Here is a 27,640-nt window from a genome sequence, read left to right on the forward strand (position 1 = left end):
GGGGGTTAAATGATCACAGTTAAGCTATGTCCGTATTATACTCCTTACCATTACCATTTTGAAGAACTGAACATTTGATACCATTTGGGTTGGTGTACACCCTCTCGCTCTGAAAGCATGGATCTACTGTGTAACTTCTAACAAACACAAAGTACTGATTTCAGAGACTGTTAGGGATACTTTCCTAAGCCCTCCTCCTCCACCTGATCTGTGGCATCACTCTACCTGATGTAAACACAGCCTGGATATTGCTGTGACACAGACGCCTTGCTTGACTTTTCCTGATGGCATAACCTTGTTACAGTGCGCCCCCTATAGGTCATGTATGGAAGAACACATTGAAATTAGAAATGGTAAGGTCACTATTAAGAAAATAATACTTAAGTATGTTTCTTACTCCTTCACTGTTCTCAAGGATCTTACATTAGGCGAAGTAATTACTCTGCTAATAGATCTTACCAATTGTCCATCAAGCTATGAAAAAAAATCTAAGAGACAAAGTACTCAAATCCACCTGCTCGGTCCATATAGAATGCAATATTACTCATATTTTTTTTAGCTCTCATTCATTCATCTGGAAGTAAATTCACTTAACTCCAAATGGCCTAGCATAGAAAACTTTCTCTTATATAGTTTTTTTTTAAAAAACTACAATATAAATTATTTCTATTCGGCTCTGCCATCATGGATTATCATGGATAAGGGTGAGAAAAATACACTGTTAGAACTGAGGTGAAAGGTAATGTTACCTTTTCTATCCAACAGTGGTAGAGCATTTGGTTAGCATGAATAAGACCCTGAAAATATAACCAAACAACACATCAAAAGAAAAAACAGACAAGTGGAATGAAGAAAATTCCCTCACATGTATATTTATGGGCTGAGCAGGCTCATGCCTGTAATCGTAGCTACTCAGAAGGGTGAGTTCTGAGGATCAAGGTTTGAAGCCAGCCCAGGCAGGAAAGTCAGTGAGATTCTTATTTCCAATACACTACCCAGAAAAAGCCAAGAATGGGCACTGTGGTTCAGGCGGGAGAGTGCTAGCCTTGAGCTAAAAGCAGCTCAGGGATAGTGTCCAGGCCCTGAGTTTAAGCCCCAGCACTTGCAAAAAAAAAAAAAAAAGGTTGTAGTTTTTAAAAGCACAGACAAGAAAGTAGAGATAAACATCAAAGCTACAGAACATTTAAAAATGAGATGATCTAATGGCACCCAGTCTGAGAATTTTTTTATATTTCTTGTTTTACAAATACAGAATCAACCATGAAATTTTATTTATCTAAGTTGTCCTGATCCCAGTTTGTGCTGCAAAAACAGACACAGGATAGTCTTTTTAATTTTTCAAGACTTGTTGATGAAGTAGACTTTAGATATTCACTGGTCATAGAAAGTATTTGAAGGATTTAGGCACCCGGGAATGAGGTGACAGTGAGAAATTCCCTTGGCCCTGAATTTCCTAGAATTGGCACTTTAGAGCTGAAATGGATGAATAAAGCTAGCTGTATCACTCGAGATACACAAAAGGCCTGCTATGTATATGAAACTAGGAAAACAAGGAGAATGGGTTCTCAGGAAAAGGTGTAGATGTGGTGTGTGTGTGTGTGTGTGTGTGTGTGTGTGTGTGTGTGTGTGTGTGTGTGTTTTCCTGGCAATGTAATTTTTTTCTATGTATTGAAGGGAAGAGGAAAATTGGAGAGAATGATAAGTTGAAATAATTAGACGTATTGAGCAATGAGAAAGAGAAGTCATTGGAAAAAGTGCTTTTTGAGTATTGTTTTACTGCCAGGAGCCTATTAGAAATAAAAACTACTGCAGATCTTGAGTTACAATTCCTCAGGCAGAGCAGATCTTTGCTATACTTTTCTACATACTCTCTCACACATGTCCTTTGAGGTTTATTCAATATCATCCTTTTTATTGATTGGAATGGGTTTAAAATTCTAACTTGTTAGAATCCTCAGTTTTGAAGGCTTTTCTAATCAGAAACATTTCTCTGAATAGGGACTTAGTAATAATCTAATATAGAAACCAATACTGAAGGGCAAATAAAAGTAACTGAAGAAGTCATCCAGGAGACCATATGTACCCAGGAACTTACAAGCCCCCATAGTTCTGTGGACAATGAGACATCATCCACTACATGGAGCTCCAGAACTCTCCACTCCAGGCGGCCAATGAAGCCAGGCAACTTACCACCACCCCTTCCCCCAGGGATTGCAGTGACACAAAGGGATCCCCTGTTAGATCATTTTTAAAAGCATAATTTCATTGAATAACATTGCTCTTCCTTACAGTGGGATGACATGCAATGTTAGAATGTGTATCCTATCTGTAAGAGTTCAAACCCAGCCATCATTTCTCAGGTTATGCATATTTTGTTACTACACTGAGATATTTGGCCTAAGATACCTTCCAAAAGAGACGATGCTTCACCCATTTGAGAGGATTTTAAATTTATCATTTATCATTATCATCATTAATAATAATAATTTACAATAATAAAATACAGTTTGCTTCCAAGGTGAAATTCAGTCACAAACTGCATCAACATGCAGATTCCACTAGAGGGCACTATTTCCCTGTATTAAGAGTGGGCATGGGCTCCTAGGTGGGGATCAGGACGTGTCTCACCAGGCTCTGTGTTTAGTGTTTACGCTGCATCCAGAAAATCAGGTTACTTACAGAGAAATAACTTAGTTTTGCATTGACTTTGCTGATCGGTGACTTTTCAGCTACACAGATAGGTACTAGTAACTTGGGGAAATCCCAGGAGAGCAAAAAGTGGTTTCTCCCTTGAGAGAAAAACCAGGCAGACCATAAAATGTACACAGTGGAATCCTGAGCTGTAGCTTTGTGTGACATTTTACATCACTCCTCAGGCCAAAGCCTCCTGACACAATATCTGAGATTCAGAACTGGTCTTTCTCAAAATAGGAATGGGAGCACACTCTGGGAATTGTCTGTACCTGCCCTGATTAAAATGCTCCCAACAAAACCGGCTGTTTCACCTAATTTTGTCAACTTGTACTTCAAGATCTGGAACATAGTCCCTCAGCAAAAACAAAACAAACAAAACAAAACAAAAAACCAACCAGAGGAATTCGTTCTACAAAGCACTCCATTTAATATTCTCCAAAGTGAAACTCTCATTCAATCACCTGTAAAGAAACTAAGCATTCAATTACCTGTAAAGAAACTAAGCAAATCCAAAACCTCAACACAATTGCATTACACCCACCCACCTCTGCTTTAGGGTCAGGACAAGAACGATAGAAAAATGCCAGCATCATGTAGGAAGCAAGGCTAAGTCTCTCTAAAAATAGGTCAGGCCCTGGAGACTGGCCAGAGAGTTCCCACGGTGATTGGATTTGCACACACACACACACACACACACACACACACACACACACACACACATTCACCACCTGTCTGCTTGTACCTTGGGACAGGATGAAGCCGGCTGGGGAGGGGTGGGCTGGTGGCAGACACCTCAGGAGCAGTTCACAGTGGAACTTCCTGTTGTCATTCTGCCATGGTGTCATGCTGGGGGAAAGGGAAATTAGGGAGAGGAATGGAGGCAATGGTGGTGGTGGTGATGGCTGTTGGAAGGTTCTGGGTCCACAGTCTTAGGGCTTTTATTCCTACAAAAGCTCAGACATTTCAGGCTCTACTCAGAAGTGAAGTAGGTTGTGCTCATTCCCGAGTAATGTCATTTTCTTCTTTTTGGTAGTATGGGGGTTTGAACTCAGAGTCTTCTGCTTGATAGGCAGGGTTCTAACACTTGAGTCACAACCCTAACACTTTTTGTGCTTTTGCTATTTTTCAGATAGGATCATTTGTTTTGTTTTGCCCAGGCAGGCCTCAACCATTATCTCACAGAAGCTGGGATGACAGGTGTGCCTTATCATACCCAGGTTTTGTTTAGATGAGGTCTTGCTAACTTTTGCCCTGGCTTCCCTTGAACCCTGACCTTCTTGATCTCTATCACCCAAATAGGATTACTGGTGTGTGCTGTTTTCCTCAGCCACAGTTCTGTAAAGATGCGTGTTGGAGCTTGGGCTTTAGCTCAGTGGCAGAGTGCTTACCTAGAATGCCTGAAGGGCTGGGTTTCATCCTTAATTAACTTCAAAAAAACAACAATAACAAACACCACACTACCTACCTACTTACCTAGCTACCTACTTACCTACTTACCTACCTGCCTGCCTGCCTACCTACCTACCACCTACCTATCTTAGCTCCTAATAGTAATGGCTGTCATTTAACATTATTATATGGCTAAAGTACATTATGGGCATGTGTGGAAATATCACAGTGAAACTCCTTTGTGTAAGTAATATAGGCTTATAGAAAGTGTTAATTAAAAAGATTCACATTTTATCTCATGACTTGTTATTGACTCTGACATATTTCAAACGTTTTTGCATCTATTTTCTTAATCCTAGTGGGTTTTCATTTTTATAGTTTTACATTTTTAAAGACAGCTGTTGAACCCCTCAAAAACCCCAAACTCCACCTATACAACAATGCAATTATGTCTATCCTGCAAATAAAGAGGAAGGCAGCTTGGTTTTGTTTATTGGTTGGTTGGTTGATCATAAATGAGGGGTTTGTGTATGTCTCTAATGACTCCCCATCTCTGGAATCCTTATGAAATAATATTATGAGAATATATTTACAAAAAATAGCAAGTTAAAATATATCAGAGCTGGTTGCTGGTGACTCATGCCTATCAGCCTAGCTATTCAGAAGGCTGAGATCTGAGGATTATGATTCAAAGCTAGCCCAGGCAGGAAAGTCCATGAGACTCCTATAGTTTTAATAAACTACTGAGAAAAAGCAGGAAGTGGCACTGTGGTTCAAGTGGTGGAGTGCTAGCCTTGAGACAAAGAAGCTCAGGGACAGTGCCCAGGCTCTGCATTCAAGTGCCAGGACCAATACACACACACACACACACACACACACACACACACACACACACACACACATCAGAGAGAAGTAGAATGACGTGGTCATATGCAGATTTTGAGGTCAGACCTTCTAGCTTTTCTTTGTGAAGCTCAGCATTCTATTTGATCACTCAAGGCCTCTATTGGCTCACCTATAAGAAAGGACAAAAGGTGCCCTTCTGGCTTCATCTCAAGGGATGCTGGGAAGATGGTGTGAGCGGCTGGCAGAGGTAGGCCAGCTGCCATTGTCTGTACTGTCCTGACAGCACGTGCCACAGCTGCGTGGAGGACACGGACATGCATCTGCTCTCCTGCTCCTTTCAACCCACTCTTCACCCCTCGCAGAGTGAAAGGGGACTAGTGACTGTCCAGCCCATTGGGAAATGCAGAGACTTCTCCATCCACATCTTTTGAGAACAGTTTTCTGGATAATTGTTTTATCTTGCCTCGCACTTCAGCCGCTTTACCATTTCACAGCGATTGTCATCTTGGTTTTTCATGTCGGATTAACAATTGGACTTTCTAGGACAGGAATGACCAGGTAAAGAAAGACTGAAGCTGTGGGCTTGTTTGTCTCAAGGGGACAGTGACCCACTTTGGGTGTTCTGAATCTACCTTAGAAATGTAACATTTTGCTTGATTTAAAAATCTGAAAAATAGCCAGGTGCCAGTGGCTCACCCCTGTAATCCTAGCTACTCAGGAGGCTGAAATCTGAGGATCATGGTTCAAAGCCAGCCCAGGCAGGAAAGTCAGTGAGACTCTTTTCTCCAATTAACCACCAGAAAACCGGAAGTGGCTCTGTGGCTCAAAGTGGTAGGAGTAACAGTGTGGCAATCTATAATAATTCTTTTTGCCAAATACATTAATCTGGATTTTAGTTTTTTTCTTTATTTTTCATGAAATTTAGGAATGAGTTCCTTCTCTTCTCTTGAGGAGTGGGAGTTTAACATTGGTCAGTGCAGACTTAGAGCTCTACTGCCTGGGTCAAATTCTGTTTACCACTCTTATACTTCTAGGACTTTATGAATAATGATTTGGTTATGTCCATGTTATTTGGTAATGTCAGTGTTCTCAGAATGAGTTTCCTCTACTTTGTGAGAGTAAAATAAACAGTGCATAAGTCTGATTGAATTATTTTGGTTTTATTGATGTTATTTAGAGTAACAAGGGGACTGACTTCTAAATGTTTTTTTTTTAATTTGTGATGGGTGACAATATATTGTCAGGTGGAGCAAATGAGTCATGTTGACAGACAACACTCAATGGTGCATAGTTTCCAATAGAACAAATGGTGTTTGCTTAAAGGAGACCATGCAGTAGGTGTGTAATGGCCTGGAAAGATCAAACAAAGCAGGACAATCAACTTCACACATTGTAGCTAGTATGGGAACCTTTGGTAAGTGTAGTAACACTGCTGATGCTCCATCCACACCCCCTCTAACAGGCTGCTGTCCCCATTTCTCCCCCACTGTTCTCATCTATTGTTAAAGGTGCCCAGATACCACCTCTCTGGAGAATCATCACCATCAGCTGATGGGAGGTGCTTGGAAAGTTATGCTTCTGTAACCACCGGGTGGCCTCAAGTGGATGGTTGATTGGCATTAGGAAACAGGTGCCTGCCCACTTCTCGTGATGGGGAACCACTGTCCCTGAGCTGCCTCTGGAGTTCCAGAATTCCCTGTGCCATCAGGCTGAGCACAGAGACCATCTGAAACCACACTTTTGCAAGTTCTCTTCTTTGTTCTGCCTCTGCCACTTACTTATCCTGAGAACATCCTCTCAATAAATCATGGGGACAAAAACATCCTCTCAGGCTATGCTTAAAACCAAACCCAAAACCCAAACCCTCACCTGAGATCTCAGAAAAGATGCTGGACCTCCTCCTCGTCTGACAGGAAGTGAGGGAAGTCAGCTCCATATTTATTAATGAGTTCCATATTTATTAGTGGGTTTATTTCAAGAATCCAGATCTTAATTTCCAGAGTATTTCTATATTTTTATATAACTTATGCCAGATACTCATTTATACATGTCCAGCTAGGCTATCTTCCTTCAAAACTTATTAGGAAAAATCAAGGATTTCCAGAGCTAAAATTTTTTGAGTATTGTAACAAGGCACTGGTGGTTCACACAGATAATCCCAGCTACTTAAGAGACTGAGATCTGAGGATCAAGGTTTGAAGTCAGCCAGGGCAGGAAAAGTCATGAGACTCTTATCTCCAATTAACCACCAAAAACCTAAAAGTGGGCTGTGGCTCGAGTGGTAGAGTGCCAGCCTTGAACAGAAAAAGCTAAGAGATAGAACCCAGGCCCTGAGTCCAAGCCCCAGTACTGACAAAAACAAATAAATGATTGATTATAGAAATGTATTTTTACTAGCATGAATGAGGATATTCTAGTGGGCCATCAGAGAACTGCAGTAGATAAAGGTTTTGTGTCTGGGTGAAGAACACTCTACATTTGATTGGCAAGGCCTGTCTTTACATTGCTTTCACCATTGCAGATAAACTTGTAACTCTGATGGGAATCTACTAGGTTTGACCAAGGTACGACACTTAAAATATCCTTTAGACTCATCCTTGGGCATGAAGAAAAGCTCCTTCATTGTGTTTTTCTGCAGGTAACTGATCTGGAAAGAGTAAATGGTAAGTTAGGATGGCTGCTACTGCAGAACATGAGTCCATCCTTATTTTCTATTCTTGCTCAGTTTTTTTTTCTTCTAATAGGAAATCAAGAGAGAATGAGGAAACAATGAAAATATTCCAATGTGCCTGTCCATTTCCTTTTTTAAAAACCAGCCATTCATCACCACATAGCCTAACGGGGAAAGCTGCAGACACATTTCTATTTTGAAAGACCACAGTTGGGCAGCTTTGGGAATTTGAAGGTGGTTCCTTGTGCTTTGAGCATCTTAAAGCAGCTCATTCTTCTTGAGAGAGACAAGGGGAAGACTTGAAGATAAGCCTGGGATAAAAGAAGAACGGGAAAGGGAGCTAACTATAGCCTCAAGCTGCACTAGCCACAGGAAAGGTGTCATCTCTCTTTACCATCGTGAGACTTGTATATGGCACATGCTCTCCTCGTGACTGCAGGTTAACAAACAGATTCTGAGTTATACACAGAGTCATTCCGAAGCATTCAATACCTTTAACCACTGGACTCACTGAGGAAAAGGAAGTCATTTGTTCAATCAGTCTAGATTAATTTGATATTACTAATGGCTAATGTATAAGGTCCATACAAAGGAATATATTTGTAAATGGGACCAAAAACAAGAAATAAATTGACAGGAAGTAATAGGATGTCATAGAGCAGGTTCGACTGTTTCAACTTGGTTAAAAAAATAGTTTCAATTTTCCTTAGTTATAGGGTATGGGAAAGTGGCTCAGAGGTAGAGTGCTTACCTCCCATGCATGAGGCCATAGGTTTGATTTCTCAGCCTTTTCTGATTTCTCAGAAAATGCTGGAAGTGGCACTGTGGCTCAAGTGGTAGAGCACTAGCCTTGAGCTAAAGAGCTCAGGGACAGTGCCCAGGCCTATGACTGACCAAAAACAAAACAAAACAAAACAAAAACAATTTTCCTTAGTTCCAAATTAGAACTGCCCTTGTACATATTATGGACTTGTGAAATGGATTTAGAAAACAAAAGCAAAAGTAATATTAGATTTTCTTTCCGTTCTCAAAGGAACCAAGCCATTTTATATCGGTTGTTAATTTTATAATATCCTTTGAAGTAAGGTGAAACAGATACTGATTTGCAGATTGCAAAAACTATACCACAGAGGTCTTAATCTGTTGAGTCACTTATTTAATAAATGTCAGAGACTCAGTTCTGTTGTTTATCACTGGGCAATGTGTTCTTACAGAAGGTCCTTTAGAAACATGTGAGATCCCCAGATACAAAGGAAAATGAGTTAACTCCATAACGCTTTCTGTGTGTTTACTATGTAGCAGGATTGCAGGAACCAGGGGAGACAGAAGGTCTTTTCAGCCACAGTGGCTCAATTTTAAGTTTCTTGCAGTCGGGTTAAGGTCCAAGACACGTTATGAAGTTCAGTCTTTGGGAACGATTCTTTAAGCAAAATCACTGCTACAGAGGGGTGTGTTTCTGAATGCCCATGGTAAACATCTCTGTATTCATGGATAGAATTTATAGCCAGTGGTAAGAGGGACGTTCTGTGGTAAGCTCTGGAGGCTGGAAATTGGAAACAGGATGGAGGGAGGGATGAAGAAGGGATGATCAATTTGGGCAGGAACACAGGGCAGTGTTGAATGGGAATGGGAACAAACCGGATGAGACAGAGTTTATTTTCAGGCCTTGTGACAAACAGAGTTGAAGAAAACAATCAAGGCCTGAGAGTGTAGCATCTCCCTGCACGAGGCCCAGTAAAGAGGTCCTCATCTTAACCTGTAGTAGACAAAGGGAAGCTAGAGGGGATTTTGGCACAGCAAAGCATTGCGATAGCCAGATAAACCTGGATAGTATTCAGCATGAATTGAAGGAGGAGGAATTATAGGCGAGGGAGGAATTACATATAGACAGATGAAATAGAATAATGTATGTGAAATATGTAACATTATTCTTAGAATCATTTTTATAATAAGAACACATAGCAACTCAATGATAAACTAATGAGAGTTGGGATCAGGATGATGATTGGAGAACAAGTCAATAATGAGCAAATTGGACCCGCCAGAATCAATAAGACTTAGTGACTAATTAGAAGTAAGGAAAAAGAAAAAAGAACCATTATAATGCTAAAATTCTCCAATCTTCATGCTTTTTCTAGGTATATTTTTATATTTATTTAAGCACATGAATTTAGTCTGAATATTTTCTTCTACTTATATTTTAATTTTAAACTATGTTTTATTATTAATAATGTCAAGTTAATAGCTTCTGCTCATCAGAAAGATTTATATAGAATGACCCAAAATCCTTTGGGGAGAATTAATTCTTAGTGCAGCCTTTATTATCTCATGTTTTCATAGCCAGACCGAAGATGATTTCTTCAGCTCTAAAAGATAGAGTTTCAAATGCAAGGAACTATGAAAAGTGCCATTAGAATACACAAGCATAAAATTTTAAGGCTTAAAACTGTCAGAGAACTTTTCTGGCTACACAGCATACTGTATGCCCTTCATATTTTTATCATCTTAAATTTTTTTTACTATGCCACGTTGGCAGGGAATCAAAGATGAAAAATGGGAGTGAGAATCGTAGAGGAAGAGTTGGTGGAGCATGCCAAGTGTTATAGCTACTCATGAGAATCATTCATTTATGTACTTCCAAGAGAGCACCTGGACTATTCTCCATACGTAAAAGGTTAAAGAGACCATTAAATCATATCCTCAAAAACTTCAGAGTCAATTGGCTAAGACAAATGATTACACTGAAACCTGCTATACCTCCCCAAAGTACAAGAGACATAGCATCCACACCAGAGGGAGCAAAGGCCAGTCACTGTGGAGTCAGGGTGGGTTTCTAGGAGAAGCTCAAGTAGGTAGAGAGAACCTGGAATGGCTTCCAACAAGAATTAAGATTGAATATCACTCCTGCGGTGTCCAGTCCCTCCCCCTCACCTTTGGACCTTCCCCTGTCTTCAGGCTGTCAAGTATTTCTGTTTTATAGCCTTCGGGAAGGAATGTGAAAGCAGGAGGCCTAGAAATTCGAGTCCAGTCTGGGTCTGTAAGTTCTAAAGGTCAGGCCTTTAGTGGAAGGACCTGCCTCTAGGTATGGATGCCAGATAAGGTAGAATGTGAACTCAGTAGAGAAAAGCTTCTGTTTATAGAGCTTGAGAGAGAGCGAGAGAGTGAGAGACAGAGTGAGAGACTGAGAGAGAGACAGAGAGAGAGAGTGAGAGAGAGACAGAGACAGAGACAGAGACAGAGTCTATGAATTCCTGGAGTGGAGAAGGGCTGGAGGAATTGCCAGGGGTGTTGAAATAGCAGTGAGCCCCCAGTCCTTCATGGATGAGCCCTGGGAATTGGGTAGCCTTCAGCAAGAAGACTCTGATCCTTGGTAGAACCTCGAGAAAAAGGGGTTGGAAGGAGTCTTAGGGAGCTGGAGTCTTAGACATGGATTGAGTTTCCGGTGTCTTCATTTGCAAAGAGAAGTAAGATTGGATATTGAGAATAGGTTGGTCACAGCTGAGAGAAGGAAAGAGAGGGAAATGGTGGAATTCATTGCTAGAAAAGGAGGGGCTGTATGAATAGCAATAAGGAATGTCTTGGTAGCAGCCATGTCAAATGGACTTCTTAGGATCAAAGACATAATGTATACTTTAGTAAAATGGCAGCTTGATACTATCAAAGCAGATATTGCCTTGGATAAAATCCCTGAGTACCAGAGAGGGGGGGGGGTAAGTCTATCAACAATCTAATCAACTTAGATTAAGTTTTTATCATTTAGGTCCGGTGGGACCTATAACAAATGTTTTTAGTGTGTGTGAGGTACAAGAAAATAAAGCCATTTCTCCTTGGTATGTTGACCCAGACTCATACTGACTGGAGTGGTGGCACTTTTTCAAGGACCTATAGGAATAGGGAAAAGATAGGCTCATACACTTTTAAAGAGAATGCCATGGTGCTTGGGAAAATGACCTGGGTAGCAGGATGAATATGTGTTGGTGTTTAGCAGGAAATGAGGTTGGACAGAGCCTGGCAAAAGCTAGATAAGAAAGGATCTCATGTTCCATACAGAGGAATGGTCAATTTCCTCCAGAAGGTAATGTGAAAACCTTGACAAACTTAAAAAAATATATGCTTTTCATTGCATTGTCTAGAGAGTGAGCTGGAAAAGCACTGACTTGTTACTGACAAGAAACTGCTTAGGAGAAATGGCAGGTCCTGTGTACTTAGTGGTATTGGGGTTGGATGGAGAAGGGAAAAGAAAAAGCAAGAATAGTTGAAGGTATTACCAGATTCATAGGACTCAGAAACAAAATAGAAGAGAAATGATTTGATAAGGAAGGTTTTGAGTTTCATTTCCTGGTGTTTTAAATCAGTTGTGTTTAAGCAAGATCACAGTAGAGATGTTCAGTTGGGACATGGGTCTAGCTCTCCATAGACAGGCAGATGTGAGCTGAGATATGTCCTTAGGGATCTTCCAGCACAGGAAAAAGTAGCTGTGGCTAGATTGCATAGAGATGAAGGGTGACACACTGAGATGAGTAGGAGAAAGGCTATCTGTGTGAGAGGATAAAGGTAGCCACTCAAGGAAAAGAAAAATGGTATCTTGGAGGACAAAGGGGGAGGGGGAGGAGAAGAGGAGAAGGGAGTCAGTGCTATGTGGGAAGAGATCATCATGTGTTTGGTATTGGGTAATTTGATCACCCATCATCAGCTCACTAAAAGAAGATATAAAAGAAAAAGAGAGGACGGAAGGTTGCAGACCAAAGAGACAACAAACATACTCTGTTCCTTTAGGATGCTTATTTGGGAACGAAGGGAAGATAAGAACCAGAAAAAAAACAAACAAACAAGAATGTGGTTAGATTATCCTTCAATGCCAAAAGGAGCTTGTTTCTAGGGAATAACATTAGTCAGGATGGGTCAGTTGAAATCCAGAGGAGAAAAATGAATGAAGTACATTATTAGACCAGGAAGGAATGGACCTGGAGTCCTCTGCAGAGAATATATTGCCCTGAATCTGGGGCTGGAAGGAAGCAGGAGGAAGTGGGTGGAGGACTTAGGGACAAGGATGCAGGACAGGATGTAGATCAGGGAACAGCAAACACATTTAACCATGATTAGCCACTTGCTCAGCCTGAGTCCTACTGTGGATCAAACCTTCACTTCAATAAAATGAATTACATAGCTGTTTAACCTTGTGCCCCCTTGGAATCCCAACACACTCACCAGTGGTCTCCAAAGAGCAAGGTGCTAGGAGCATCCGGTATATCATCTCTTTCATATTGGACTTGCTTAGACTTGGGGGTGCATGGTAGCTTATTATGATCCTTAAATCTTCTCTAGACTGTATACCTTCCTGACTGCCTCTAGGAACACCTTTCCATCTACTCTGCCCCTTGCATTAGTACTGATGTGAGATCTCAGTCTTACAATTTCTCCTTGAAGCAATCATCAGTGCCTTAAGAAGAAGATTTGAAGGAGGTTAAGAAATTAAGGTTGTCCTTTGCTATTTTAGAAGACAAGGGACGCCAGGTGACTGACTGACTTGTGAACCCATTCAATCCATGAAAGACCTGGGTCTGGAACCCACTTTACCATTTTTACCTGTCTTGTCTATCTTTTCAGACTGTATCCATAAGACTAATTTCTTGTGTCCAAATAAGAGAAATGAGACCCTTATGAAGCTGTCAGGAGCCAAAAGTATTTGGGGGTGGGAGGAGGGAGCAAGGTAGGAATACTGACGTGATTATTCTCTATTTCTTGCTGATGTAGCATCAGTGTTTATTCTTTCAAGGCTGTTAGAGATCAGGATAACCAAGAACGCTCATTTCACATTATTAATTGTTCATTAACAATAGTTACAAAGAAGTTCAATGATCATTTTCATCTTCTGTATTTTATAAAGCCCTAGGCCATCTTTTATTTCCCCATGAAGTGTGCGCATGCAAAGCATGACTATTTTTTATAGGGTATGATGACAAATAATTGGAAATAGAATGTACATATGAAATCTCAGAACCTAAGAGCAGGGCTGGGAAGTTGGCTCAGTGGTAGAGCGCTTGCCTCGCATGCATGAGGCCCTGGGTTTGATTCCTCAGTACCACATAAGCAGAAAAAAAGCCATATGTCGAAAAACGAATTTAACAACTTTGGCGGGGGGTGGGGGGCAGACCAGGTGGGGGGAGGGGAGGAGTATGGGAAGGGATGGGAAGGGGAAACAATGAGGAGGCAACAATGCTTGATAAGAAATGTACTCATTATCTTGCCCACGTAATTGTAACTCCTCTGTATGATATTCTCACAATTAAAAAAAAGAGAAATGTACTCATTACCTTGCTCATGTAGTTGTAACCCCTCTGTACGGTATTTTCACAATAAAAAACATTAATAGAAAAAAAAAGAAAAAAAAGCCAGAAGTGGCGCTGTGGCTCAAGTGGTAGGGTGCTAGCCTTGAGCTGAAGAGCTGAGGGACAGTGTCCACGCACAGAGTTCAAGCCCCATGACCAACAAAAACAAACAAACAAACAAACAAAAACCTAAAGGCAGCAACCAGGACAGTGATAGAAAGTAGAGATACTAGAAACCAGGAAGAGAATGTACAGTGAAACCTTCTTAATTCTTCACTATTCTGGTGTACAATGTTAGATGTAAGTAGTGTTTTAAGTATAAAAGTGAATGAATTTCAGTAAACATTACAAAAAAGTATTAATATTTAGGGAAAGCAAATAGCCCTTCACAAATGAGGACTTTGCATTTTCTAGTTTTCTGACATTGGACTTGCTTTAAATGGAGGTGTATTAGTATTGATTATCATATAAATAGCTACATCTCAAAGGCAGGTAAGGTAACAAAATTGTCTTGAATTCTTTTTAATAGTACTGGAATTTGAACTCAGGGCTTTGTACTTGCTTGACTTGCTTGCTTGCTCTGCTGTTGCTCTACCACTTGAGCCATGCCTCAAGCACTGCTCTGGTCTTTTGCTGGTCTTTGGCCACCAGTGCCCAACTTTGGAACTAGATATTTAATGTGTATTGTAGTCAAAGGAGGCAGATTGGAAACATCCTTGAATTTATTCTATCTCTTCACACCAGAGTTTGATAGCCATTCAATCATGTCTGTGTTTCAATAGCACTCGATACCTAGTCACAGTCATCTGTCCTCTAGTTGCAGATAAACTTGACATGGGTCTGTCTATACAAGCTCACAGAATCAGACAGACAAGAAAGGCTTTTTCTCAAGCACAGAGAGACTCATGTAAGAGACAAGCAAGTACTACATGTTCCTGGTGTCTATGGAGGTGAATGACTCTCCCCAGCCCTGCCAGTCATTTCTAGTTCTATCCTTTTATAGTTTATGACTCTTTCCTACATGAAACAGTGTATAGAGGTTGAGCTCTTACCTCTCCTGAAGTCCTATGGGCTTCATTTTGAAAGGAGACGGGCAGACAGAGGTGCAGGTGGTAGCTTTGATCTCAGGAGTGCATCGGCCTTGAGGATCTACCACAACACTGAGTACCTTGGGGGCCTGTTCGGGTTGGACCATGCTGTGGTTTGTCTTTGCCTCAGACTGTGCGGGCTGTAATGCAATGGGTGATAGGTGGATCTCCTGGTTTTTCTCTTTATCTTGTCTCAAGGAAAGCTGAAACCTTTCTTTTAATCTGTAAAGAATCTACAAAAAAAAAAGTGATATAAAGGGCTCTGGTCAGTTTTTCAGTCCCTGGATGACACTGTGATCTTTTCTACCCTGAGAAGACAATTCAAAATAAAGGTTAAAGGAGGAAGGAGGGACAGTCTTCTAGGAAGAATTTTTGTTTGGTGATTCTGAGATTTTTTTTTCTTTTCCTAAGAAGATTATGTTTGGTATTTCTAGTTATGACAAAGATTTGTGTACATGGATCTGTGGCTCAAAGCAAATTTGACTAACTACAAAAAAAATGCCACACAAGAATTTATTAAAAGGGTAGGTAGCAAGACTAGCCATAAAATACAAGCCTAATGTTCTTCATAGAAATAGACCATTGTGCCAAAAGAAGTCTTATAAAATGTTATCATTAAAATACCTTTTCTATAAAACATACTTTCTTCACTTGGTAAATACTGCATTGAACTTAGGATATCTTTCAAGAAATTTTGGACAGCCAGAATTTTCTATCTTATCCCCTTCCCTTTAAAATTTTTAATACATACAGGAAAAAGCAACACAGTCCCTTTTTCTCCATTATCAGAGATCCTTCTGGACTGGCAACTTCAGTTCAGAACTGGTAGGATGACTACTTTTGAACTTTGAAAGAATGAGAGTGATTTCATTGTGACTCTCTGGGCTACCCTGTAGGCTAGAACAAGTCTTTGTCTTCAGGCTTAATTTCTCAAAGGATTTTTCTGCTGCTGCTCTAACTCCTCTGCTCCAATTCCTGTAGAAACTAGATATCCCAAGTGTCGTCACCTATGTTCTTAGAGAGTGACTTCATAAGAGAGTGCACTTGGAGAGGTGACAACCTATTATCAGCAATTATCTGAAGGTGTACATCTGATAGTATCTGTATCTAAAACACCTTCAGCCAACCTAACTCCTCTGGCTAATTTCTAGAACTCATTAGCTGCACAAGTTCTATTTTAGGAGGAAGGCTTTCCTGGTACCTTGCATTCCTGGTACAACAACAGAAAATGTTTAACTCATTGGAAAGTGAATTCTGTTTTCCCTTCTCTCTGAGAGTTCCTTTCAATTATAGTCATGCCCATATATTAAATCTACTGGAAAGATAATGAAGTCCAAATGTATAGGTAGATTATTTTCTTACTGAAGCACAGTAACCAGGAAAGGAAATTAAGGAAGAATTCATTTGAAGTTGAGGAGGAAAGAAATGCTTTTGTATTTCTTCATAGGGTATAAAATACTTTTATTTTCAGGCCAACTTTAGAAAATATTTTTCTGGTTTTCTCATATGATTTTGGGAAAGAAGTGTTTGTTTAACAAAATAAGATTACAGAAAAGGAGTAGGATGAAACCAAAATACAAAAACCCAAAATGAAAAGATAACAAATATAACAGGGATTAATTTTTAAAAGATCTAAGAACTAGACACCTATGGGCAATGTGTAAATTGTCTAGGCAAAAAGAAAAAAGAAAAACAAGAAAAAAATACAACAGAATTGGAGAAAGTATCACCAATGATTCATTTAGCAAACTTAGAGACTGCCTAATAGGTAAAACAAAAGAATTATGAGATGAAGATGAAAACAGAAAAGATGACATAGAACTCAGAGGAATCAATGTACACGAGGAAACATGCTTGTTTTATGCTATGTATTGTGAAAGTTACAGGGTGTTTTGCCATTAACGAAACAGATTGTTCTCTGTTTCTAAGGAAGTTAGGAATGTAGAATACTCTCAGGTTAAAAGAACCCCTGAGGCCATGTATGCCAGTAAAGTAATGAGATAGAAATGGAGCAATTGTCACAGCTTTGAGGAAAAACAATGTCTATTACAAAGGAGGCCTAACTTTCACATTAGACAAATTTGTGTTTATGCATGAAGCCTACAGAAAGAATTTTTCAAATATGTAAATTCTTGAAAATATATACTACTCATATTTCTTCCTAAAAAAGAAATGGTCTCAACAATGCTCTACTAGTCACGAGAAAGACATTATTTAACACAAAATGAAAACTTAAGTTTGTCTCAGATCTAATATCCCAATGGTAGTAGCAGGAACGAAGGTTGGAGGGCAGCTATGTTTAAAAAACTATATGCTAAGCGACTTTTAAATTAGGGATACAGAGGAAATCTGAGTTAGGGTGGTCATTAGAGGACTTTCCAGCTCATTACACAGTAAGGAAATGGAGGTGTGGGTGAGCCATTAGCTTGTGTAGTCAGCAATTAGCTGTGACCCAGTCCAGCCTGGGCACAACTCTGACTTGAGACCTATCCAGTTTCTACCTCTGAACATTATTTCAGGTACTGCTTGTCCCAACAGTGCTCTTGGAGAGAGAGGCTGACATTATATTTGTGGTGATCACCATTGAGTTTCAAAACCATTCATTCTAAGAGTAAAAACTCTTACAGATTTGAAAGAGGACCTCCTTAACCTCCATCCCCCCAACTGCAAAAAAATCTGTGTACCTATGAAGGATAACTAGAAATGTGCATTGTACATTGAATCATCAGGAGAAATGAAGCAGAATTCTTATTGTCTTTCGTTCATCCTCATTTCTTCATAACTTGATCTATATGATGGAAATCATGGAATGGTAGGGAAACATAAAAATCTTAGATTTTGAGAAAAAAGTATCTGGACATTTCCACAACAAATGTTATTATATAAAGGGAAAAAAACCCTGATGTTTTTCACTAAGTGATAAAATAGATTATTGACTGGAAAATATGTAACAATTGTTCTTCTTTAAGCTGGTGAGTGGCAGGAAAAGACTTCAAACTAGACTTTGTTTTCCAAAGTCTTATAATTTATCCCCAATTTTCTCTCCCTCCCTCCCTTCCTTCCTCCCTTTCTTTCCTATTTCTCCCTCCCTCCCTCCCTCCCTCCCTCCCTCCCTCTCTCCTTCCTTCCTTCCTTCCTTCCTTCCTTCCTTCCTTCCTTCCTTCCTTCCTTCCTTCCTTCCTTCCTTCCTTCCTTCTGGAGATTGAACCCAGGGCCTTGCACATACTAGAGAAACACTCTGTCATCAAACTACATTTATTTTCATTACTATATTGTGGATTCTGTATATTAAAGAATTTTTTAAAATACTGAAAATGAATGTCTTTATTCTGTGTATAGTACTGAAGGTTTGTAGCTTTTTGATTCCTTTAGTTCCATGACTTTGCCTACAAAACCTATACTAGCAAAATACCAGACAGTTGTCATATATATATGGTAAGCTTACTATGTGAAGTTAAACATTAATTACTGAAAGATGAGTCCATAGAATTTAAAGTGGGATATCCTTTTAACATTACAAATGTGTTAGATTTCCTGAATTACAAAATCATGTTTTCAAAAATGTACTCAGTAGTGCTTACTTTGTTAGCACATGTACTAAAATCAAAATGATACAGAGAAGATTATCCTGGGCCCTGTGCAAGGATCATATGCTAATTTGTGAAGCGTTCTATATTATACATAGATATACATACACTCAGTAGAAAAATAGTGAATAAATGCTATATTTTAGCCTCTTCATATATAAATAGAATATGTATATGAGAATATTTGCTTCCTTGCATTTAGGAAAAATATATTTCCATGCTGAGAATAGAAAAATCAAGAATATATGGACTTTGGTTTTTCCTGACAGGTCACTTTTATTATATTAGTATAGAACAAAGTTGAGTCTAAAGTCTTTCCCTGCCACTCACCTGCTTGAGGAGAAACCTGTGTCATGCATTTTACACTCAGTAATCTATTTAATCTATTTCATGACCTATTAGAGGTCAGCTTTCCAATTGGTCACAGTGTAGCCTATGTTAAAAATGGATTTCTCCAACTTTAATTAGGGAAAGGTAAACATGGAAAATATACAACATGAAAGAGACATGTAAGTAAGTATAAAATTCTCAAGAGATGGTTGTTTGAAAAAATGTAGAAAAAAATGGAAGCGGTTGCTCTGGCAGTGGGGTGGTTATCAGGGAATTAAGCTACAAGATAATAGCTCTCAACTGGCAGGCAACTTGCCTTGCAGGGGACATTTGGCAACAACCAGAGACAGTTTTGGTTGTCAGAGTTGTGGGGAGAAGGCAAATGGAAGGCGTCTGAGTGGTACACACAGGGCAGAGGCTCCCCTATAAAGCACAGGGGGCCCCATGCTCCCTTCGGCAGAACAATCAGTCCAAAATAACAGCATTGAGAAGTGTTGTATAAGGAAATTGCACTAGGGTGCAGCTGAATGATATACAGAGATTGGGTTCTAGTAAAATCTAGACTATAATAGGATCCAGGTTTCCTGACTTCCAGGCATGGGACCATTCAAGACCACACTTTCCCCAAATTCATATGCCTTTCTTCTTAACCTCTTTCCCAACGCTTCTGGAAAACTGAATCTGAGATTTTTCTCTGCACAGACTGAGGGCTGGACTATAGTATATGTCTGTACTCTATGAGAATTTACTTTGTCTAACAACTCATCTTGAATGCTCATCATAGCCGTGGGAAGGTAGGATTTTCCTCTCCTTCTTCTACAGCTTGCTTTTGAACTCTGAGATACTTTAAAATTATTTGGTCTTCTGAAATAAAGAAAAGAACTATTGTATAGAAGGACTTGTAAAAGACAAACTGTAGTAGGAGAAAAAAATTATAACATTAACAAGAACCCAAGGAATATAAAATTGAGAGGAAGCTAAGTAAAGTTCTCACATGAGCTTTTATACTTAATTTTGTATTTGTGGGGGGTGGGTGGGGGGTACTGGGGCTTGAATTTAAGGCCTGGTGCTCTTGCTTGTTTTATTGCTTGAAGTTGGAGCTCTACCACTTGAGTCACACCTCCAGTTTTAGCTTTTTGCTGGTTAATTAGAGGTAAGAGTCTCAAGGACTTTTCTACCCAGTCTGGCTTTGAACATTAGTCCTCAGATCTCAGCCTCCTGAGCAGCTAGGATTATAGGTGTGAGCCACTGGTGCATGATTTCAATTAAATTAAAAAAAAAAATCTCCAGTGGCTCACGCCTGTAATCCTAGTGGTTCAAAGCCAGCCCGGGCAGGAAAGTCTGTGAGACTCTTATCTCCAGTTAACCACCAGAAAACTGGAAGTGGCACTGTGGCTCAAGTGGTAAAGCAATAGCCTTGAGCTGAAAAGCTCAGGGACCCCCAGGCCCAGAGTTCAAGACCACGATTGACCAAAAAAAAAAAATACTCCAAATTAAGTAACAGAAAACCTTCTGTCTGGATTAAGATATGTGCTAACTTTATTCATTCTTTTTCTTTGACTTTGATACACGAGAATAATTTTCTACTACATTCCAGAAACATGACATTGTGAGTGCAAAGGTGGCACACCACGCCATCTCGAGAACTCCCAGGTTTTCAGGAGACAAGATGTGTAAAATATCATGGCCAGTACAAGGTACAAAGTGCAAAATCAGAGGTGTGTCCACAACACACAGTTATGATGTGGCATACATTTATCTGTCCCATCTGTGTGGAATGGCTCTGATAAATGTTGCCATTCCCACCTATTCATGGACCCGTTTGTGGCTAGAAGTAGATGTTCATAGAATGACAGGAATAAAATTCCCACCATTGGACTTCATTATGGAATTACCTGGAACCATGCTAAATAGTCTAGACTTCTAATTCAGATAGACTTGGGTTTTAATTCTGATCCCCTCTCTCATCCTTAATATACACACTCACTCACCCACCTATTATTTGTTCTGGTCAAGTCAATTATTTTATTTTTAAACCTTGGCTTTCCTTGACATTAGGAATAGTGTTTAGTACCACACAATAAATTTTGTATCAGTTTTGTATGAATAAGAGTGTGATATATGGAAGCAACTAATTATCAGTGCTCCTATCATCGTTGCTCTTATTATTTTACTAGCATGATTAAGAGTGTTGTAGTCTTGTTGTGGCATAAAAAGTGAAAATTTGTCTGAGGAATATTAAGATATACATACTGTTTAGAAATTGTTCTGTAATCAACCATTCCAACTCTGGGTGTGTGTGTGTGAGAGAGAGGGGGGAGGGAGAGAGAGAGAGAGAGAGAGAGAGAGAGAGAGAGAGAGAGAGAGAGAGAGAGAGAGAGAGAGAGAGAGAGAGAGAGAGAGAGAGAGAGAGAGAGAGAGAGAGAGATGGTGTCAGAGTCTTGGGCCTTGAATTCCAGGACTGGTTACTGGCCCTTAATGTTTTTGTTCAAAGCTAGTGTTTACCACTTTAGGCAGACCTCCATTTCCAGCTTTTTGCTGGTTAATTGGAGATAAGAGTCTCACAGACTTTACTGCCCATGCTGGGTTTGAAGTATGCTCAATAGACTTCAGGCTCCTGAGTAGCTAAGGTTGCAAGTGGAACCCACTGGTGCTGGGTTCCAAGGAAGAATCTTGTTCTATATCCCACAGTTCCTAAGGATCAAATACAAGACATTAGAAAAGTGTGGCTATTTGTGTCCAGCTTTGACAGGTATGTATTGCAATGTTCTGGCCATTCCTGCTCATCCAGTAGAGGATTTCTGGCCTCAGCTACCAGACCATGACTAAAGAAACGTATCTAGGTGATTAATTAATGGGTCAAACAGCTTGTTATTGAGTCAAACAGCTTGTTTCTACATGATTTCTAAACCTGCTTTCCAGCTACAATCTTGCTTGTAGACATCTCTACCAAAATCTCATAAACACCTTTATAATTTAAAAATCTCTAAGTACATTTGGTCTAATTTAGATGATAAATGGTGTTCTTTCTATTCTTTGTTCAAGTTTCAGAACTAATGCTACTTAGTAATAAACTTCCTTCATCCAAAACAGACTGAATGGATTCGAAGTTGCCCACACAATTTCTTTTTCTTGGAAAATTGTATTTGTCTATTTGTCGCTCCACCCACTCTCCATTCACATTTGAGAAGTGTTAAATAAGTCACACATTCGAAAATGTCATGCCTGTCTAATTTTATGCCTAGCAGCATTGATTCTCTCTCCCTTTTTTTTGTATTTTAAGGAAAGTAAACAATATGCCACATTTCAAAAATTTTGCCAAGTCTCATGTTATTGTTATCTAGTACATGTTATCCTCCATTACAGCAATTTACCTATATACTTTCATATTCAAGTCACATACTTTTCATTTCTGTGTTCTGTAGGAAGACTAGATACAAATAGAAGTTATATCCTAAATATAACTAGTATCATAAGGAAAAATCTGAGTTATAGGTTTTTGGGGGGGGAGTGGAAGAATTAATAAAAGTATAGGAAATAGAATTTATCTCTGTATGTTTGAGGGTCACAAAAGTATAAAATAATCTAGTATACTTCAGTATGAAAAGCATACTACATATAACTATTACTGAGAGATCCAGTAAATAAACCCACTTAAATAAAGATAATTATCAAAAACTTTAGAAAATGTGCCTTTATTTGTGACTGCGGGACTGTTTCAAGGGACTAGAGAAAAGGGAGAGAGGAAAAGAAACTGTTAGAGGGTACAGAATATTAAAAATACAGTGTCTCTGTGCATCAAGATGGTATATGAAAACTTTAAAGTTGAAAAATAGGTAGTAGGGGGAGGTGGAAAGAAAGAGTAATCCAGGGGATAAATATGATTAATACAATAGATACATGTGTGAAGTATCACAGCAAAACCTCTTTGAGCAATAAATATATTACTAAAAAAAGTGAATGACAGGAATGTAAGATGGGTTCTTTTTATTTGTGTGGTGGAGTACTAGTAGGAGGAGAGAGGTTAAAGATAGTGAATATAGTCAAACTATTATATGTATATATACACATATCTATATATATATATGCATAAAAATAGACCAACAACACCTTAAACATATTTAGAGAAGGAAGGGAGGAGAGAGCAACAGAGGGAATACTCTGATGAGGCACACTGTAACCAAATATGAATATGTCAAAGTGAAACTTCATTGTGAAACTGACAGTAATAAAACAAAACAACAAAGGGAAAAATCATTTAAACACAAAGACCAACTTATTTCAGACACTCATATGTGATCGGTCCCTAAATGTGAGCTGCTGACTTGTTTGTGGCAACCTATCAGAGAAACAGCTACTTTTTTTAATCTGTTAGGCAGCATACCTTTTCCTATGAGTATCAGCTCCTTTCTGTTTATTGCTGGTTTCGCTATTACTCTTCTTTCTTTTTATTTCCTCCTCCCCCCTTCCTCCATCCTCTTTCTCCTGTTCTTCCTCTTCCTCCTCCTCCCTTTTCCCTCCTCTCCCCTCCCATTCCCTTCCTTTCTCTGGCCATATTAGGGCTATAAACTCAGGGCCTTGTGTTCCATAGGTAAGGGGTCCCTGTATCTCTTAAGCCACACTTCCAGCTCCAAAATTACCTTTAAACATGCTCTTTTCATATTAAAATTTAAGATAGTGGTTGAAATGAAGCACTCTGATTTACTCAAGAATTATTTAGACAATTCAAAACTGGTTCTTTCTCCTTATTCCCTACTCCTCAATTTGTTTCTTTCCCAGACTGTAAGAGGACCACCACCCAGGTAGTCAAGCCAACTTACCCAAGAGTCATTGCTATTTGTTTCCTCCTTTTCCTAAATGAGGACACTGCAAGGCCTGGTGGGTCAGCCTTCAAGTAGCTCTCAATATTTCCTTTCTCTTCACCCCAGCTCTAAGCCAGCACCATTTTCCTCATCGTCTATGATAATAGCCTTTGGAGCGGTCCTCCTGCTTCTGAAAGCCACCCTCTGTTCCTCTCCACTTCCCATCAGCAGGGAATGAGATCTGCCAGATGCACACATTCACCCCCAAGGCTCTGATTTAGCCTCAGTTTCCATTTTTCCCCTTTAGCCCAAGGGGCTAAGCTTACTTCTCCTCAGCACCATTCCATTCACTGTCCCCTCTGCCTATCCCTGCATTTTCACTTCTCAGATTGTTTTCTTTTCATCACTCACTATTATTTTATCCTCTGGTGGTACTAATTCCTAGTGTGTGTGGTGTGTGTGTGTGTGTGTGTGTGTGTGTGTGTGTGTGTGTGTGTGTGTGTGTGTGTATGTGTGTGTGTGTGTGTGTGCACATGCCAGTTCTGGGGCTTGATCTCAGGGCGTGGGCATGATTCCTGAGTTTCTTTGGCTCAAGGCTAGCACTCTACCATTTGAACCAAAGCCCCACTCAGGCTTTCTGGTAATTTATTGTTGCTATGAGCCTCATGTACTTTCCTGCCTGTGTTGGCTTCAAACCAGCACAGATCTCAGCCTCCTGAGTAGCTAGAATTACAGAGTGGATCTGGGTATGGATCTGCCTCATAAGATAGCTGTGGGGATTAAACTAGTTCACTGTTCACATGGTAAATACGTAGTTTATAACAATAGCAGATTTTTGTTTATTTTTAAAATAAAACAATGTATTGACAGTACCAGAATTTGAACTAAGAGCTTTGTGTGTGCTATGTAGGTGCTCTATCACTTGAGCAGCCTTTTTCTGCTTCAGCTTATTTTTTAGGCATGCCTTGACTGGCTTCATACTACACTTCTATCTTCATCTCTCATGGGATTATTGGTAGATGCCACCATACCACTCACTGTTTTATTTATTTATTTTTTTAAATTGAAGCCAGGAGCTGGTAATTCACATCTGTAAACCTAGCTATGTAGGAGGCTAAGAAAGAGAGGAGTAAGGTTTGAGCCCAACCCAGGCAGAAAAGTTTCCCAGACCCCTTCTAAACCTATAGCTGGGTACAGTGGTGCATGTTTATTGTTTCAAGCTACATGGGAAGCTGAGATTAAGAGTATAAAGTTCCAGGTTAGTCCAGGCATAAAGATCCACGAGACTCTGTCTCCACTGAGGGAAGCTGGACATAGTGGCACATGCCTGCTACTCCAGCTACAACAGGAAGCCTAAGGCAGTCAGATCTTGGCTCAGAGCAGGACGTGAGACTCTATGCTAAACATGATCAGTGGTGGGGGGAAAATGCACAGGTTTGGAAGCATGGCTCGGCAGTATCACACCAGTCTAACAATCATTCTAACCCACCAAACTTTTTTTATATATGGAGAGATTTGTCTTTTTCTTGTGTGCTGGTCCTGAGGCTTGAACTCAGGGCCTAGGTACCAGCCCTGAGCCTTTTTTTTGCTTAAGGCTAGTACTCTACCTCTTGAGCCACACAGCTCTACTTTTGGCTTTTTGGAGATAAGAGTCTCATGTATTTTCCTTCCCAGGCCAGCTTCAAAAAATGATCCTCAGATCTCAGCCTCTTGAGTAGCTAAGATTATAGGTGTGAGTCACTCATGTCTGACTGATAGACTTTATTTTTAGAGCAGTTTTTACATTTATAGCAAAGTTGAGAAAAAAGTACAGAAGTTCCATACACCCTCCTTTCTTCTACCTCACCAAACATCTCCCACTGTTATGGTACATGCCTTATAGTTGATGAACTACTATTGATATCTGTTACTGACTAGAACCTACAGTGCAGATGAGGTCACTCTTTGTGTTGTATGTTTTACATATCTTGAGAATCCACATACATTTGTCATTAAAAAATAAAGAATTACGTTCACTGTCTACAAATCAGCTGTCTTCTACCCGATACTCCTTTAGCCTCTACTTGTATAACCATGCAAGTGTCTCTGTGGTTTTGGCCTTTCCCAGAGTGTCATATAGTTAAAGTCATATTAGTATATTCATTCTATATGATTAAATAAAAATATCTATCGATTGTCATCTAGATTTCCTGATGAAGTGTTTGCTCATTTCGTCAGTGGCATTTCTTCTGGTAGTATGTGGTGAAAGGATGAATGAATGAAAGTGAAAATATCTATACTTTTCCAAACATGCCTTTGCTGATTTGCTCTAGTAACTTTGGAGCAGATCTACTTATCTTTCTGGCTTTCACATTAGTATTTAGCAAAAATTAGTAAAGAAAGAGTTGTCCTCAGCTCCAAGTAGGTAAAGATGTGGCTTTTATAGGTCCTTTTACTTGAGACCATAGAGATGTCTGGTTGTGTTAGATAGATGGGCACTGAGTCACTATTGCTAAATCCAAAATATACCGGTTGTTCATTGCAAGCTCTGCCCTCTGCCTCTCTCTATCCCTTAGCACTCAAAGCCTGTAGAGGAAGGCTTCTTACCTTACTCCTTCCATCCTTGCCTTTGTTTTTCTGAATCTTATCCATTTACTACTAGAACATTGTCCATTTCTATCACTTTGTGATTGAAGATAAGGCCTTGTGTAGTCTAGTTATATACTATACCATTGGGCCACACCCCCAGCTTCTCCAATCCATTTTTGATCTGTAAAGCAAATACACCTCTATTGTGACTGACAAGGTAGAAAGCACTTGAGATTTCCCATGTGAAGAAAAAAGAATCATATGTTTTGAAGTGTAATTAACCATAACAAGAAAGTACATCCTTTAAAACACTGAGACATGAGTGTCTCTGCCGCAGTTTCTGTAACACCTTCAACTCTCTTTTTATTAAAATTTGCTTTCATTTTTTTTGTTTTTGTTTTTGGGTCCGGTTGTGGGGCCTGAACTCTGGGCCTGGGCGCTGTCCTTCAGCTCTTCAGCTCAAGGCGAGCGCTCTACCACTTGAGCCACAGCACCACTTCTGGCTTTTTTCTTTTTGCTTATGTGGTGCTGAGGAATCAAACCCAGGGCCTCAGGCATGCAAGACAAGCGCTCTACCACTGAGCCACCTTCCCAGCCCATAAAAAAAATTGCTTTCTTAATCATTACCACTTAAGGTATAAGAATCTATTTTTACTCAAATTTAAAACTATTCTCTTGTGTATGAGGTTATGATTTTTTTTGAAATCTTCATTTCTGACCCAGAGACAACACATTTGAATTCATAATGGTGGATGTTTCAGGAACTTCTAGTTACTTTTTACATTTGTGGGGGGGGGTCTAGGAAATACACTTGTCTTCACCCAGTTAGAGGTTTCATTGATTTTATAACCTTCCAGCTTTTGATGAACTCAGCCTTTGTCTTCCCAAACTGAGCCTGAACCTTCTCACACAAACTCCCTCCCAGTAGGAGAGCACACATGAAGAAAATCAAATAAAAAACTTGGCAATGCTGTTTGTTGATGGTGGAGAGAATGAGGGGTATGATATCTTGGGAGGACACTTAAAAACTTAAAAAAATACGTACTTTAAAAAATGTGCAAAATTAAAAAGAATATAGCACACAAAGAAAAAAATTAAAACTCATTTGTAAGCTGCCAGTACTACATTACATCACATTTTTAAAAGAATATATATATATATATATATATATATATCTCATTCTACTTGAAAGATACTTAACTCATTCAATACCAAATAGCACTGCTTAACTTGTGGATTAGGTTTTTTTTTTTTTTTCAAATGAGAATCATGCTTTTAAAGCATCTATACTGTGAGTTTAGAATGATTACTGTATATTCTTTCATACTTATAAAGT

At 39.5% G+C, this 27,640-nt stretch overlaps 1 protein-coding gene and 1 non-coding gene across 3 annotated transcripts in view; one reads left to right on the forward strand and one right to left on the reverse strand.

The window, feature by feature from the left end:
- Positions 1-27,640, reverse strand: part of Ptprr (protein tyrosine phosphatase receptor type R) — a 213,489-nt gene that overhangs the window by 63,371 nt on the left and 122,478 nt on the right. For both annotated transcript variants that reach the window (XM_069988668.1, XM_069988669.1), the window contains exon 6: positions 14,982-15,250. In XM_069988668.1, the coding sequence (XP_069844769.1) occupies positions 14,982-15,250 (269 nt within the window). The remainder of the gene's footprint in view (positions 1-14,981; positions 15,251-27,640) is intronic.
- On the forward strand, positions 18,591-18,697 carry LOC138806606 (U6 spliceosomal RNA). The gene has a single exon (XR_011365938.1). It is a non-coding gene; the product is annotated as a U6 spliceosomal RNA (small nuclear RNA).

The sequence above is a fragment of the Dipodomys merriami genome, unplaced genomic scaffold (genome assembly GCF_024711535.1).
Source record: "Dipodomys merriami isolate MVZ:Mamm:240054 unplaced genomic scaffold, mDipMer1.0.p SCAF_10, whole genome shotgun sequence".
NCBI classification, from domain to species: domain Eukaryota; kingdom Metazoa; phylum Chordata; class Mammalia; order Rodentia; family Heteromyidae; genus Dipodomys; species Dipodomys merriami.